General features: G+C 46.5%; 4 protein-coding genes across 4 annotated transcripts; 2 read left to right on the top strand and 2 right to left on the bottom strand.

Moving 5' to 3' along the window:
- Nucleotides 1-157: 157 nt before the first annotated feature.
- GLAREA_06240 (Nudix) lies at nucleotides 158-655 on the bottom strand (the record flags this gene model as incomplete). The annotated part of the gene is made up of 1 exon (XM_008081654.1): nucleotides 158-655. The coding sequence occupies one exon, from the start codon at nucleotides 653-655 to the stop codon at nucleotides 158-160; it is 498 nt and encodes a 165-aa protein (XP_008079845.1).
- Nucleotides 656-1475: 820 nt separating this feature from the next.
- Nucleotides 1476-2491, bottom strand: GLAREA_06239 (Phosphoglycerate mutase-like protein; the record flags this gene model as incomplete). The annotated part of the gene is made up of 4 exons (XM_008081653.1): nucleotides 1476-1591; nucleotides 1690-1900; nucleotides 2091-2384; nucleotides 2438-2491. The coding sequence occupies 4 exons, from the start codon at nucleotides 2489-2491 to the stop codon at nucleotides 1476-1478; spliced, it is 675 nt and encodes a 224-aa protein (XP_008079844.1).
- Nucleotides 2492-6829: 4338 nt separating this feature from the next.
- Nucleotides 6830-8946, top strand: GLAREA_06238 (Aminoacid dehydrogenase-like, N-terminal; the record flags this gene model as incomplete). Its single annotated transcript, XM_008081652.1, has 4 exons — nucleotides 6830-7160; nucleotides 7212-7642; nucleotides 7698-8020; nucleotides 8070-8946. 4 exons carry the CDS (start codon nucleotides 6830-6832, stop codon nucleotides 8944-8946), a joined length of 1962 nt encoding a protein of 653 aa, XP_008079843.1.
- A 1339-nt stretch (nucleotides 8947-10285) lies between these two features.
- GLAREA_06237 (uncharacterized protein) lies at nucleotides 10286-13921 on the top strand (the record flags this gene model as incomplete). Its single annotated transcript, XM_008081651.1, has 2 exons — nucleotides 10286-12083; nucleotides 12135-13921. 2 exons carry the CDS (start codon nucleotides 10286-10288, stop codon nucleotides 13919-13921), a joined length of 3585 nt encoding a protein of 1194 aa, XP_008079842.1.
- Between the last annotated feature and the right edge of the window lie 233 nt (nucleotides 13922-14154).

The following is a 14154-nucleotide window of genomic DNA, read 5'->3' as shown; positions in this document are numbered from 1 at the left end:
CATTTGTAACCCTGGGGGGCATGGCTTTTGTACGATGGAAATATCGTCAGATTGAGTTTCAATCAATTTGTGAAACGAGTCGTGAAAGTAGTAGGCCCAAACTGACCCAAGGCTTCCAATGCTACCACGTGTGAAGAAAAGCTCGAATATCAGTCTATCAAGACTTCATAAACTTCTCAACGAAGTGAAGATCTCTTTTCTTGATGAAATTCCCCAGCTCAGACGTTGGAACACAAGCCTTCATCATGTTCACAACTGCTCCAACATCTACCCACTGGTGTGTAAGCCCTTCTCCAATCTCCAACTCGGTCAACTCAAGAACGCCCGTGTCTTCGATAACTTTGGCGTTGTAACAGTAAGAGAGTTGATGAAGGTCGTTTCTCCATTCTTCCGTCGCTCCTAGAAAGTTTCCAACCGAAATCTTGCAACCAGTTTCCTCCAGAGCCTCCCTCTCACCTGCTAGCGCATGATCTTCGTCGTCTTCGATGCCACCACCAGGAAGCTTGTAATAATTGCCTTTCTGTACATGGATGATAATGATCTGGTTTTGACTATTTGAAATAATAAGGCGAACGGCTTTCCTCTCTTCGTATCGAATATCCTTGTTCTGTGAGCCAATTGTCTTGGCCTGTTGGATAGAGCTGATATCGGCCATCGTGTTGGAAATTGGGGATCAACATTAAGTCTTAGGCAATCAGTTAGTAAGTTGCAATCCTTTATTGCTCATGTTTAAAATTAACGAACCAAAACAGCGTTTGAAGGTACTCCCTATGGTTTTCGCTTTAGCATTCAACAGCGGGCTGTCCCCTTTGCCTTTACTTATTCCCCCCTTCAAATCTGATTCTCCAATCTGTAAATGACGCGAACGTGGACGAAATGGATGCGAGGAAATTTTGAGTCCTGCTTCTCCTTATCAATTATGTATAGCTACTCGGTGAGACTTGCCGTGATCGTTCTTGTAATCGGTGAGGGTTAATCTCAACAATCCCTGCAACCCTGACAGATCCGTTGATTATGACCTCTGGTGAATTTATCTGGCAGTCTTCAGGTAGACCCTAGAACCTTCCAAACCGTCGAAGTCTGTCCTCGAACATGACAAAATGCCAATGATTTTTACTCACATGAGTCGTCCATGATGCCTGGAGCGGATCATCCAGAATTTTAAATCAACAAAAAAAGCGATCGTTCAGATAAATATTTAGTGGCTCAAACCATGCGTTCTACGATGCGGTATTTAGCAGCCTGTCAGCGGACGTAGTTTGTTCTTGACCCGCCCTATATTGTCGGAAATGGAAACCTGCTGTAATTGACGCCGCAAGGTGAGTGGCATATCCTTGAAATTGTTGGAGGGATATTTCCCGGCCGTCGTGAAATAGCATCACGGCAACAAGTCTCCTTTGAATTGACGGACTGCTTGCTTATCTCGAGAAGGGCGATTCTATCTTCGCACAACCCAACAGTCTACTGTAGAGTAATCAGGCAATACTTGACCCTTCTATCTTGAATCCTGTAGCATTTAAATGCGCATCGTCACAACTAGACTCTTTCGAAAATGTAAACTGGCGAACCTCACAGTTGAGATATCCGGTTCCTGTATCAATCCGTCAACATCATAGATAGGGGCAAGTTTAACACCGCGAACTTTTTTAAGTGACCGGGGAAACCAGACTAAGAGAAAGAGCTTCGTACCACGTGGAGGACTGCTCCCGTCCTCTTCGTCTACTGCATATCCAATTTCCTTTCCAAAGTAAATGGGTCCGCTCCAGTCTTCGGTAAGGTAGTGAAGAAACGCCCCATGAGTAAACACAACTATGACCTTCTCTGGGCGAACGTAAAGCCACTGTCTGAGACGCACAGCGCGAGCTTTAACCGCCGATGGTGTGGTGCTGTATGCTCCTTCCTGGAAAAGTTCTTAGTTGCGGCCAGGATATCAAGAATCAAGACAAATAGTTGCCATAAAGAATTTGGTGAAATAAATAAAATTGGAAAAACCATAGGAAAGGGAGAAAGATTTGTTGACAAGAAAGCAGCGATACCTTTGAATTCCACCCCTCAGTCAGCCCATCATAGTTAATCTCAATATTCCCAACCAGGACATCCTCGTCACCCTTAAACATTGTCACAGCCTCAATCTCCAAGTCCTTTCTATCCAGTCCGATATTGCAAGGCATACCGCTGACTTCCTGTGCATCAGGCAGCAGAATCAACCCGGTCTTAGCAAGCACGGGACCAAAAGAGTAAACAGCTGTTTGGATGGTACGTCGCAATGGCGACGCAACAACTAGGTCGATCTCGTGATGAAACGACTCGGATAATTTCTTGAGTTTTTCGCATTGTTGGATCCCTTTCTCAGTGAGAAGCGCATCACGCGTATTTGGGTTGTGCTGTGGGCAGAGTTAGGCAAAATTTTCAAATACACGAATGGGAGGGCGATTACTGTGACATTATGCTCAGCTTCGGCGTGCCGAACGAGATACAATAGTGGTGGCATGGTAGTCTGCTCTCAGTTGAAGTCAGAACGTCAACTTTGGTCTAATGGTCCGCCGGTGGATGAATAAATTATCAGCGAGAAGAGGTGATTTACGAAAATCCTGATTATTAAGGCTTTCGGAACGCCCGGCGAGCCATTACAATTAAGTGCTACTTGGGTGAATCGAAATAGGATTTGTTGGATCTCAAACCCACGTTAAAATTGAGAGAGGTCGAGCTTCTTGCAAGAAACAAATGTACCACCCTTGTCATTCACGTGATCGGACGATCAAAGTTGCAGATTCAAAGTCATGATTGTGTATTCAGAAACGGGATACGTAATTAAATACTTGTTTGAAAGGGGTCCCAGAAAACCCTCTGTACGAATGAAAGGGAGATGTTTGTCAGAAAGACAGCGAATTTGATGAATGTCATGTGAGCCCACCTGAGCAGGGACTATTTGTTAGTGAGCCTACAATCTCAAAGCAATATACTATAAAGGTTCAGTTGCCTCATCAGACTGAATCTGAAAAAACTGGAATTCTGCTTGAATTATCACGGATTCAATTCGTCATGAGGGGATCCTATTTTTCCCCTACTCGGAGCAAAGAAGTTATCATGGTTGCCTCGCAAGTTTGAATCAGAACTAGATTACACAATCTGTTAATTCATTTGCGATTTACACAGTAATCTTGTTACTTAATACTCTCAACCAAAATTCTTTACATTAAACTCCCAATTGAAATCAAATCGTGCATGTTCACATCACAAATGAGTTATTCGGGTTGCCAAGGAAAATTAAAAAGACGGAGAGCCTACGAGAATGTTTCGTGGGTTATGTTGCTGTCTTGCCGATGTTGTCGTTGAGTGCTGATTCTGCTGATCTGGAAGTTCTGCCAATTCTGTCATAAAGTTGAGGGAATATCATGGAACACGCGATGTAAATCATTCGGATGATAGAGCGTCCGTCGCTGCTCTGCTCAGTCTGGATTAGTCGATTGAACTGAGATCCCTGTTTATATGGTTTTATGCTGCGTAGGTAAAGAAACACCACTTTCTTAGTAGCACTAGCAGGAAGGATGCTCGTAACAACACACTACTCCACAGCTCTAAGTCAACAAATCAACAAATCGCCAACAGAGTCGCACTTTATCAAGCTAGAAAGGAAGTCGATACTCACTGTTTTCGTGACTTCCTCAGGTGGTAGGCAGGAGCGATTGTGATCGCGCCAGCAGCGTCCCATATCATTCCACGATGCCCGCGACCAACTTCATCCTCCAGCAACATTTTACGGACATTTGTCGACACCACATATCAACGCATAAACCGTAAGTCTCTTGAGCCATCGCGGATAAGGCTTCATGAGATAACATTTTCTAGTATTAACAAATATCCCCACCGACGTTCATATAATACAACCTCAGAACACTCAAAAATCCCAAAAATAAGTTATAATTGGCCGGTATTTTATCACAAAATCAAATTCGACTTACCACGAAATCAATTTGTCTGTCATTTCAGGCTTGCTAAAAGTGAGAATTTTGAGTCCTTACAGAATCACCATTGACTATAGTGAGTCTGTTAGAGCCATCCAAAGCGTACATAGGCTAATATCATGATGACTGTGGTGTAGGTAAATTCGCACCACCAACCAATGCCTCCTAGACGAAGGCCTGGGATCCGTAGACCAAGGCCTATAAGACTAAGGCTTGCGCGACCAAGGCTTGCGAGACCAAGGCCTGCTGGACGTATAAACGCGGCGGTAGTTGTGCAACAAATTGGACAAGTCATACTGGTACCTTTCCGCATCCTTCTGGCGCCCTTTCGGATGGCGTTTTGTATCGGGCCATCATTTTTGGAATGGTTCGTTGAAATTTGAATTGGAGAAGTTGAAGCTGGGAGTGAGGAGGCAGCTCAGAAGATGGAGGGGCGCTCGTGACTAAACAGGCGTCAGAATTTTAGAAATTGGTTTAATCGTCGAGCAGGGAATACGCCTTAAGTCTGATTGTCCAGCAAGCAAATGGTGGGGGTGATGAACAATCCTATACACGAGTGAACGGAATTCTGGGGTTGGCAGGATTGACAGCACGGAGGACTCAGCGACCCATTGAGCGAATAAATACAGAGGTTCTTACCCTCAGCGTCAGATAAAAATAAAACATGAAAAACATCGTACCTGCAACACCAGTAAAGAATCATGAAACATTCGCGGAAAGCCTACCCATCCTTGTGCGCAGTTCGAAGAGACATCGCGACTGAATACAGAAGCTCAATTGATAGCAAGAAACCCGAAATGCACTTCGCCATATCATATTCCTCATGCTACTACTTCCAGCCTCATGACTGCAGATCAAGAAACAAATTGAAACAAAGTTAGCATACCATGTCCCTTTTGCCTGCGAAGCTGCAAATCCTCAGATCTTCACCCACACCTCGCTTGAGGGGATAATCTTGTTTCCACTCCTTCAAAGGTAACCACATCTTTATAGATCTCAGCCTCGCTGGATGTGCACGGCGCACACTGAAACTTCCAGAAGCGACAGAAGCGCACCTCATATCGCGACCACGCGTCGTACCGCATCTCGATGCGCTGCGTTCGCCAAGTTCGTTTGAAATCAGTGAGTTGGGACGACAAGAACACCAAGAACACCAAGAACTGGCCTGTTTAAGGTTAATCATGCCAGTTCCAGCTCCACAGTATCAAAGACTTTGTGCGGGAACTCAAGCATTGAAATCAACGATCAAGCATCGCTAGATGGAACCAGAAGTTCTGTGCTGTGGTTTGAAGTCGAATGGAAGCGCTGAAAGTAAAGAAGCTTCACGAAAAAGGGGAAGACCAACGGGATTCTGAAACCCGTGTCAGATTTCGAATCCCCATCACGTGATGCTTGCCGTGGTCCGTTTGTCTCCGTCCGACACCCCCATGCCCGCTCGCAAGACCGATTACTCCATCTGACACCTGCAGGAAGTTGTGATGGCTTTTCCGTGTTTTTGGCTTTTTTTCTGTTGTGTAACTTTTACTTTTTGAAAGATACAGCAGCTTGCGGGATTACCGAGTGGGAGTTCTCCTATCTTTTACCGAGACTTGCGTGAATTAACAAAGTCTCCTGATGTCGCCGATGTGCGAAGCTTCAATCAGCCCACCGTCGTTCGTTGATAGCAGTCGGATCTTCTTCTTTTTTGAAATGGGAAGACGAGAAGTCCTTCTAGAATAAAAGCGCTCGGAAGCTTGGCTCCAGGAGCTTAGACTTCAAAATCCACACTGGACTCAAATACCGTCAACAGTTCTCATTTAGCCGACACGTAACGAGCTTCTTCACACCACTCATTAAATTGTGAATTTAGCAGAGATTCAATACCACTTATGGTTGCTTTTTAAATGATTGGATTGGCTGAATATAAAGAATATCGGGCGGACTCGGGTGCAATGGGATTTTGAACAAGGACTCAAGCACTGGGCTGAGACCCGAGCGGCGAGAACTTGACAGGATCAGTTGGTGGCATCGTCCCAAAGCTCACTGTTTGAGGATTGCCAATTCAAGGATGAGCCTTTGCAGATGTGGCAACACTTTATAACATTTCCTTTTGTAGATTCCGATATTTGTTATCGTAAAAAGTTTGCAGTCATTGATAGTTTGCTACGGCCATAGGTTATTTTCTGCTCACAATAACCACTTTGCTCGTATGAAATGTACACTTTTGAAGATCCCCGCTCTTCGCTGCGGGTGGCCTTGTCAGAACGTGTGGCGGCCCAAAAGCCCCGAACCATCGGTTCGCTTAGTAGCTGCTTGCTGTGACAGGTCCCGGATCTCGACCACAACCTCTTCCTCAAGCTTACGGCACTTTACGCAGCTAAAGGGCACGCAAAGAGCTATTCCCCGCGAGTACAACAGGCCGTTTCGATGCGGACATTCCTCTAGATCCCCCTTCAGGAACTCTCGCATGATGTGATTCGTGCAGTGAAGAAGAAACAAATCCTCTGTACGCCGCCAGCACTCGTTCATTCACTGCTTCTCCTCCGATCCTCCCCCTTTTCAAGAATTGGACCAATGGATACATGCCCGTCGCGGCCCGTAGATGCAGGCCGGGGATAGTTGGGACGACATCAAGACTTTGGCACGTCCACATCCGGACCGGGACCCCACGAGGACCATTGAAACCCCAACGAAACGAGACATGGTGCCCTGTAACAATATCAGACCAGGATCATTCTCGCCCAGGCATGTCAAAAAGGTGTCTCCATTTAAAAGTATGTCGGACGAAGCTTATATATCGGATCGCCATATAATGTGTACGCTCTCCCCTCCTCAAGAAACATTATCTGCAGCAACAATTATTCACTTAATCATTACCTTCACCAATGGCCTCGTATTCATACTCAAGCAACAACAGCTCAGAGATTCACACACCACGCTCAGCATCTCCATCTTCCGTCACCAGCCGCTCTTCAGCTACCACCGTCAGCAGACAACGATTATCCCTCTCAGGTAGAAGGATGTCTGGATTCAACCCAATGGCTTCGGTCGATACCTCAGCAATTGAAGCTGCTATGAAAGCTTCATCTCTCGATACCCTTCGAGGGTACTCCACAAGCACATATGGTACCGTACAGCAATATCGGACAACGGACTATGTCCCAAAATCCCATGCTGGAGGTTATCAAGTACTAAGGGAACCAGCATGGAATAAAGGTACATCAGCCACGATGGTAGATCGGTAGATCAGCACTAATAGTATTTTAGGTACATCTTTCACTCCAGACGACAGAGTATCAAAGAACCTCACAGGCCTCATACCACATGTCCTAGAGACGCTGGATACACAAGTTATGCGAGCGATGCGAATGATCAACACCCGATCGACCAACATCGACAAATACCTATACCTCTCCTCCCTCAAAGCCAGCAACACCGATCTTTTCTACCGCCTTTTAATTGATAATGTTGAGCAGCTGATGCCGCTCGTATATACCCCAACAATTGGTGATGTGTGCTTACAATACTCAACTATATATACCAGACCCGAAGCTCTTTACATTTCCATTAAGCAGCGAAAGTCGATTCCTACCATCCTCCGAAACTGGCCATACCCAAACCCTTCCATCTGCGTCGTCACTGATGGCTCGCGTATTCTTGGTCTCGGTGATTTGGGTGTAAACGGTGTTGGTATTTCGGTCAGTCATACATACCGAGCATTATCATGAGGATTATCATACTAACAATCTACAGATCGGAAAGCTTGCTTTGTACACTGGTGCTGCTGGTATTCACCCAGAACAGTGCTTACCCATTGTGCTTGATTGTGGTACTGCTAACGAAGGCAATCTTCGCGATCCTCTCTACCTCGGATTGAGACAAAAGCGTGTTTCGCCTGAGGTTGCATTGGAATTCATGGACGAGTTCATGGCTGCCGTCAAGGAAGTATACCCTTCCATGCTTGTTCAGTTCGAAGATTTCGAGACCGAAAAGGCTTTCCAATACCTCGAGCGATACAAGATGGAGAAGTGCTTCAACGATGATATCCAAGGAACTGGTGCTGTCGTCTTGGCTGGGTAAGTCAATCCAATTGACTCGATATTTCCAAAGCTAACAATGCAAAAGTTACATTGGTGCCGTTAATCTTTCAGGCGTCCCAATGGAAGACCAGAAGCTCGTTTTCATGGGTGCTGGTTCTGCCGGTGTTGGTGTTGCCAAGCAAGTTATGGAATACTACACTCGTCGTGGTCTTTCCGAACAACAAGCCCGCGAGAAATTCTACCTCGTCGATACAAAGGGTCTCGTAACCTACGACCGTGGAGATAAGCTTGCCGAACACAAGAAAATCTTTGCCCGCAAAGATAACAACGGTCACCAGTTCCGTACCCTCGAGGAAGTTATCGAATATGTCAAGCCAACCGCCTTGATCGGATTGACCGCAACTTTCGGAGTATTTACCGAGTCAGTTGTCCGTGCTTTGAAGGCATCAGTCGATGCATCGGGTCTCGGTCGCCGACCAGTCCTCTTCCCTCTCTCCAACCCATTGACCAAAGCCGAATGTACCTTCGAGCAGGCCGTCACATGGACTGATGGTACAGTCATCTTCGCATCTGGTTCTCCATTCGCTCCTTTCACCATGAAGACTGGCGATGGCATCACCACTTACTATCCTAACCAGGGTAACAACGTCTACGTCTTCCCCGGTCTCGGTCTAGGTGCCATTCTCGCCAAGACCACCCGTGTCACTGATGCAATGGTCTACACGTCAGCCGCAGCTCTTTCAGGCTGCCTCAATAAAGAAGAAATCCAAATGGGTCTCATCTACCCCAAGATCCAACGTGTGCGTGACGCCTCTGTGGTCGTCGCTCGCGAGGTCATGAAGGCTGCGCGTCGCGAAGGTGTTTCCACACTTCCCGAGGAAACTTGGGTCGAGTGGGAGGAATGGGGAGATGTTGCTCTTGAACAATGGATCAAGAAACAAGTCTACGATCCTAAGTGGTAGCTCTTCCGCCCTCGGATCTAATTTCTCTTTTCTTCTTTCTCCTTTTTGTTTTACATGAGAGGGCTTGGACCCATGAAACTTTTATGCTTCAAGATAGAGCACACTTGGATACTATAATGGCGTTATGACTGGAAGGGATGGGAGGATACCAAATTATCGAAGGAAAATAGGATGTGCTGTGAATACACTAGATGATGTATATTGTAAATATTATAGAGCGGGAGATTGGATTTTCAGCTAGTATGTAAAAATTATTGAGTCGTTGGTTTTCATACTCCAAGCATCTTTTGGGTTTTGTGGAACTCGGTGACACTTCAACGCAACATGTCAACGCACCTGCATACTGTTTGACTTTATTAATCAGCTCACTTCGGGAAGAGCGATTCAAATTCCCTAGGGTCTCTTAAACAACAATTCTGGCCACAGTCACATACAAATTTCCATGTTCATACCTCGAGCAGTAAGACAATACTTCAAACGACACGTTGTGCCCGTCTAAGCCGCCCAGGTGGATCAATTATTAGTGCTTAGGTAGTCAATAAAAGCGCGTTAGGCGTCTACTCTTGGGGTCCAGCTAATTATCGACTCGTAGTTGACAAGCCGGGCCGAGTCGAACTAGGCGGCAGCTTTCTTTAGTACCAGGTCCACCACTTTTGAACCCAAAGCATGTACTGTTGAGATCTCATTCGAGTTGGAGATAGGTCAGGTTTCTGATGGAAAACTTTTTGGGGATTATGACCGGTGAAATGATTGTGCGAAAGATTGCTGTTCGTGGAACATAGAGTTCGTGGTTAATCTCGTAAGGTGGCTAAAAGTATAAGCAGCAAATATATGCCTAAATGCGTCGAACGGTTTCGAGAAACTTCGAAAATGTAATGAAGAAAGCTTGTCTGGTAAGATTAGAGTGGAAAAATGAAAATAATCAATACGAGATCGACAAAGTACTGTGTAATATAAGTATCCCAATCAGGTACTCAGTACGAAGTGCTCGTTTGCGTATTCGGCTCCACGTGATGCCAAGCCGGTAGTGGATTTGCCCCACTTCTCAGCTTGGGGCGAACCAAACACCAGCCAGCAAACGACTCCCTCTCAAGGCAGCAACTTTTGGGACTTCACGGTTACGGTTGGGTTTGACACCACCAAGTAGGCAGAAAGATTTTGATATCCCACAACATTCCATTCTCCATTTCATCTCCTTTCTCTATACTTATGTAAAATCAACGCTTCGGACCCTCGTCTTTGCAACTCTTATCCTGCATCGAGCTTGCAGTACGGATATCGGGCCATCATGGAGTCGCTTTTCAGTCTTCCGCTGCCCTTCCAGCGACGCCTGACGAAGATGTACACGGATACCAAGAGCTCTTATGATTTCGTCAAGGAACCCGTTCAAGCGGCCGAAGACCCGGAATTGATGTCTCTGCACCGCAAGTTGCGCATTCAGAAGGATAGACTGGTATCTTGGGGTTTGGAATGGTCGGATCCTTCGCAGTCACCTGACATTGACGAGTCTATCAACAAGGCTGGGTTGAGCGAGCTGGTGGGAAGTGTGATGTCTACGATCAAAGAGATATTAGCCGAGGCGGAACCGTTATGGCAGTCTTCGAAGCGGTCGAGTGACGAGAAGGGTGCGGTTCATGAGATGAATTTGGACCGAAAAACGTCGTTGATTACGTGGGATAAGTCGAGATTTCAGGATTTGGTCAGGGATTTGACCATGTCGATCGATACGCTTTATGATCTTTCGAGAACACGACAGTCGACTCGGAAACCTCATTCGATCAAGCATTCGGATTCTTCGAGCTCGCTTTCTAAGGTTCATGCTGTTGAGGAACGTCTTTTCGAGTCGAATCGAATTCAGACACCTAAACAAATTAACCCAGCGACACTAATATGGCCCCGAGATCTCAAGGGAGTTCAGTCCGGTATGTTGCAACCAGCGAAGGCACGTAGACAGATAGTCTTCATGCGACGACCTACCTCGCTTCCAGACCCAAGAAAACAACATGGTCAACAACTTCCATTATTACCTGTACTTTTAGAACATGCTCCTTATGATCCTATATACTCGATCACCGGTATTACACCATCTCTCAGTCGATTCGAAAAACTCTTCGGTGCTCTTTCTCAATCTTACATTTCAACTGGCAAGGCACCTTCTGGCCTGCTCAATCTTATCGGATATTTCGAGGAAGCCGATAATTCAAGATTCTGTCTCTTATTTGCATTACCAACACATTTTGGACCTGTGGACATTGAAAGTCCTAGGATGCCTTCCATCTCATTCTTATCCGATATGTTGTTTACCCCTTTTGAACCGACTTTGGAAATCAAATATCGATTAGCGCAGAATATTGCGACAGCGGTTTTTGAACTACATTCGAAGGGTATAGTACATGGGAATATCTCTACTTCTAACGTCATTTTTATCGAACATCAATCGCGGGCGAGGAGTCGAACCGACGCGAGTCAAATTAATATGCGGCAATCATTCCTCTCGTCATACGACTTGTTTTCAGATAACGCCACGGATGGTAATGAAAACACAGTCACTTCCCTTTACAAACACCCTCTCGATCCTCGAAATACTCGATACACACACTTGACCTCGGATAGCAAGTCATTGGACCTATACAGCTTGGCGATGCTTCTTCTCGAGATCGGTCTCTGGACATCATTGTCCGATATCTTCCCATCGATGAACGCTATTCCGGAGAATCCTACTGCTGTCTTCAAACAATTAGCAACGCGTTGCGGAAGTCTTTATATGAAAGCTGTGCAAGCTTGTTGGAGAGCCCCAGAGGATGAGCTTTCACAAAAAGCGAGAGCCGATGTCATGCACCAGAAGACCTTTTGGAAAGTTTCCAAAGCACTCCAGACCTGCTGCGCCTTGGATGATGCTGAGGAAGAGGTTTCCGAGCTAGAAGACAACTCAACTCCACAGAGGACATCGCGATCCTCAACACCACTCCGTAGGGGCTTGAGGGAATCGAAGAGCCAAGCGTTTGTTGCGCCTACACCCCCTGTCCGTCCTAGCTGGACCGAGAAAAGCCATTCGTTTACAAAACCTTCTCCTGCACCAACTTTTCCAGAAGTCATCAACTGGGCTGAGAAACCTACTGCCGCTTCCAAGATCACTGGTTAGTCTTTTCCCTGCCATATCCCCTATTTTACTCGCTTACATATTGTAGCTCCACCGCCACAACAAATAGTCGAGAAGCCTAAGCCAAAACTTCGTACATACCCTGCCGTCCGAATAAGTCAAGACCATCTCAACTTCTGGCATACTGGTTTGATGCCGCATATCAACCACGTCCTTCGTGGCTTCTATCGGAAGTATCCAGAATCGGTCGAGATCAGTTTGGAGAGTATTGGGGAGTCACCAACAACCACTAAACCGACTATACTAGTAATTTGCACAAGTGTGCAGAAAGTTAGAAGTATACTGAAAAAGCATCTGGTTTATGATAAACAGTCTTACGGTCTGAAGGTTTGCAGAGGAAAAGTGTTGAGGTCACGTAGTAAGGGTGTTAGGCGATCGATGGCCAGGGAGTTTAGCGGAGAACAGAAGCCGGCTAATGCGGAGCATCAAGAGCGACCTGGAAATGGCGCTTCCATTGGCGCTTATATAGGCGAGAGACATTTGCCACCGGTCTCATTCGGGGGGCTGATTATGGTTGATGAAAAGCCTTATGGCATGACGGTCCATCATATGCTTGACGATCCGGAAGAGGAGGAGGAGGAAGACGATGTTATTCCTCGAGAGCCTATCTTGCGATCAAGCGCACATTCCGGGGATTTACCCGACCTCACTCACTCCGACTCCTCGGTCTATAGCAGTGGTGATGAAGAGTTCATGTATCAATTATCGGACTACGAATCTGACTTTGGTTCTGAAGCTCCCACGGACTCTGAATTTGATGACGAGGATGATTATCAGGACGAAAGCGATGGAGAGGAAGAACCAGGAGATATCAAGGGTGTGCCAGAGGGATGCGGTGAAGGTTATATTATTACTCAACCGGCAATGGATGATGTTGAAGAGGATTTTTACCCCGATGAGGAGACCCGAGATGAAGATCACTTGGAAAGTTTCTCTCTTGGCGAAGTTTATGCTTCATCTGGTATTCGCCGTCGTACCGAGAAGGGCGTTGTGCACGAAATCGATTGGGCGCTATTCGAATTTAACGACGACCGATGCCCAGAAGAAAATAACATTCAGAATGGCGCACGCTTCTGTCAGCTGAAGGAGGGTGAATATCCTACTGCCGTTGCTCCACACCAAGATCTCGCCGATCTTCAAGTCCACTGCATGGCACGCACCTCAGGTTTGCAACAAGGTCGCATCCTGCCAGGCATGACAATTGTCAAGATCTACGGGCGCCAGACACCCTCGAGCAGCTATCAAGTCGCTGGTAAGCTCGGTGTACCAGGTGACTCGGGCGCCTGGGTTGTCGACAATGAACACGGCCGAGCTTGTGGTCACGTTCTAGCATGGAGTTCTCGCAAAAAGGTCGCATATATCTGTCCCATGGAGATCCTCCTTAAAGATATTGGCGAGACGCTGAATGCATCCAGCATGTCCATGCCAGGAGGTGACGAACTCCTCGACAATGAGTCTTCCACCATCGTCCCAACTGCATGCGCACCAGTAACCGAGTTACCTGTCGCCATCTCCCACGAAGAAGAGCTATCCCGTCTCCTTCGCGACCTACGCATTCCACCCTCGCCGGACCACATCGAAGGTATAGATCCCAACGTCTACCCTGATCAACCTTTACAAGTAACGAAGGAGCGAGGTGATAACATGAACTTCTCCATCCCCATCCGTCTTGTCTCCGGTCAAGGCGTCGACGCGCAAGGCAGCATGCGACGTGCCGTGGGTTATAGTGGTAGTAGTGAAGCTGCGATAGGGAAGGATGTTGATGTGGCCAAAATCTCTAGGGGCAGGGGTGAGGGGAAGACGGCTATGGTTTGATGGTGTGGTGAGCTGGGATGCTTTGTTTGGAGTAGAAGGATTGTATCGGGGTAGCATTTAGGAGTGTAAGGGCATTGGGGAGGTGCATGGTTGGGAAATTGGAATGGGTATTTGGGTTATGGGTATTTGGTTGGGCATTTTGGGATGGGGATTGGTGCATGGTTATACCATTTTCGGGTTTTGGAAGCTTGAATATTGTTTTGGTTTAAATTGACATCTATTATTGTTCACGC

This window comes from Glarea lozoyensis (genome assembly GCF_000409485.1).
Source record: "Glarea lozoyensis ATCC 20868 chromosome Unknown GLAREA15, whole genome shotgun sequence".
In the NCBI taxonomy this organism is placed as follows: domain Eukaryota; kingdom Fungi; phylum Ascomycota; class Leotiomycetes; order Helotiales; family Helotiaceae; genus Glarea; species Glarea lozoyensis.
Note: the sequence above shows the minus strand (reverse complement) of the source record. Positions and strands in the feature narration are given on the sequence as shown.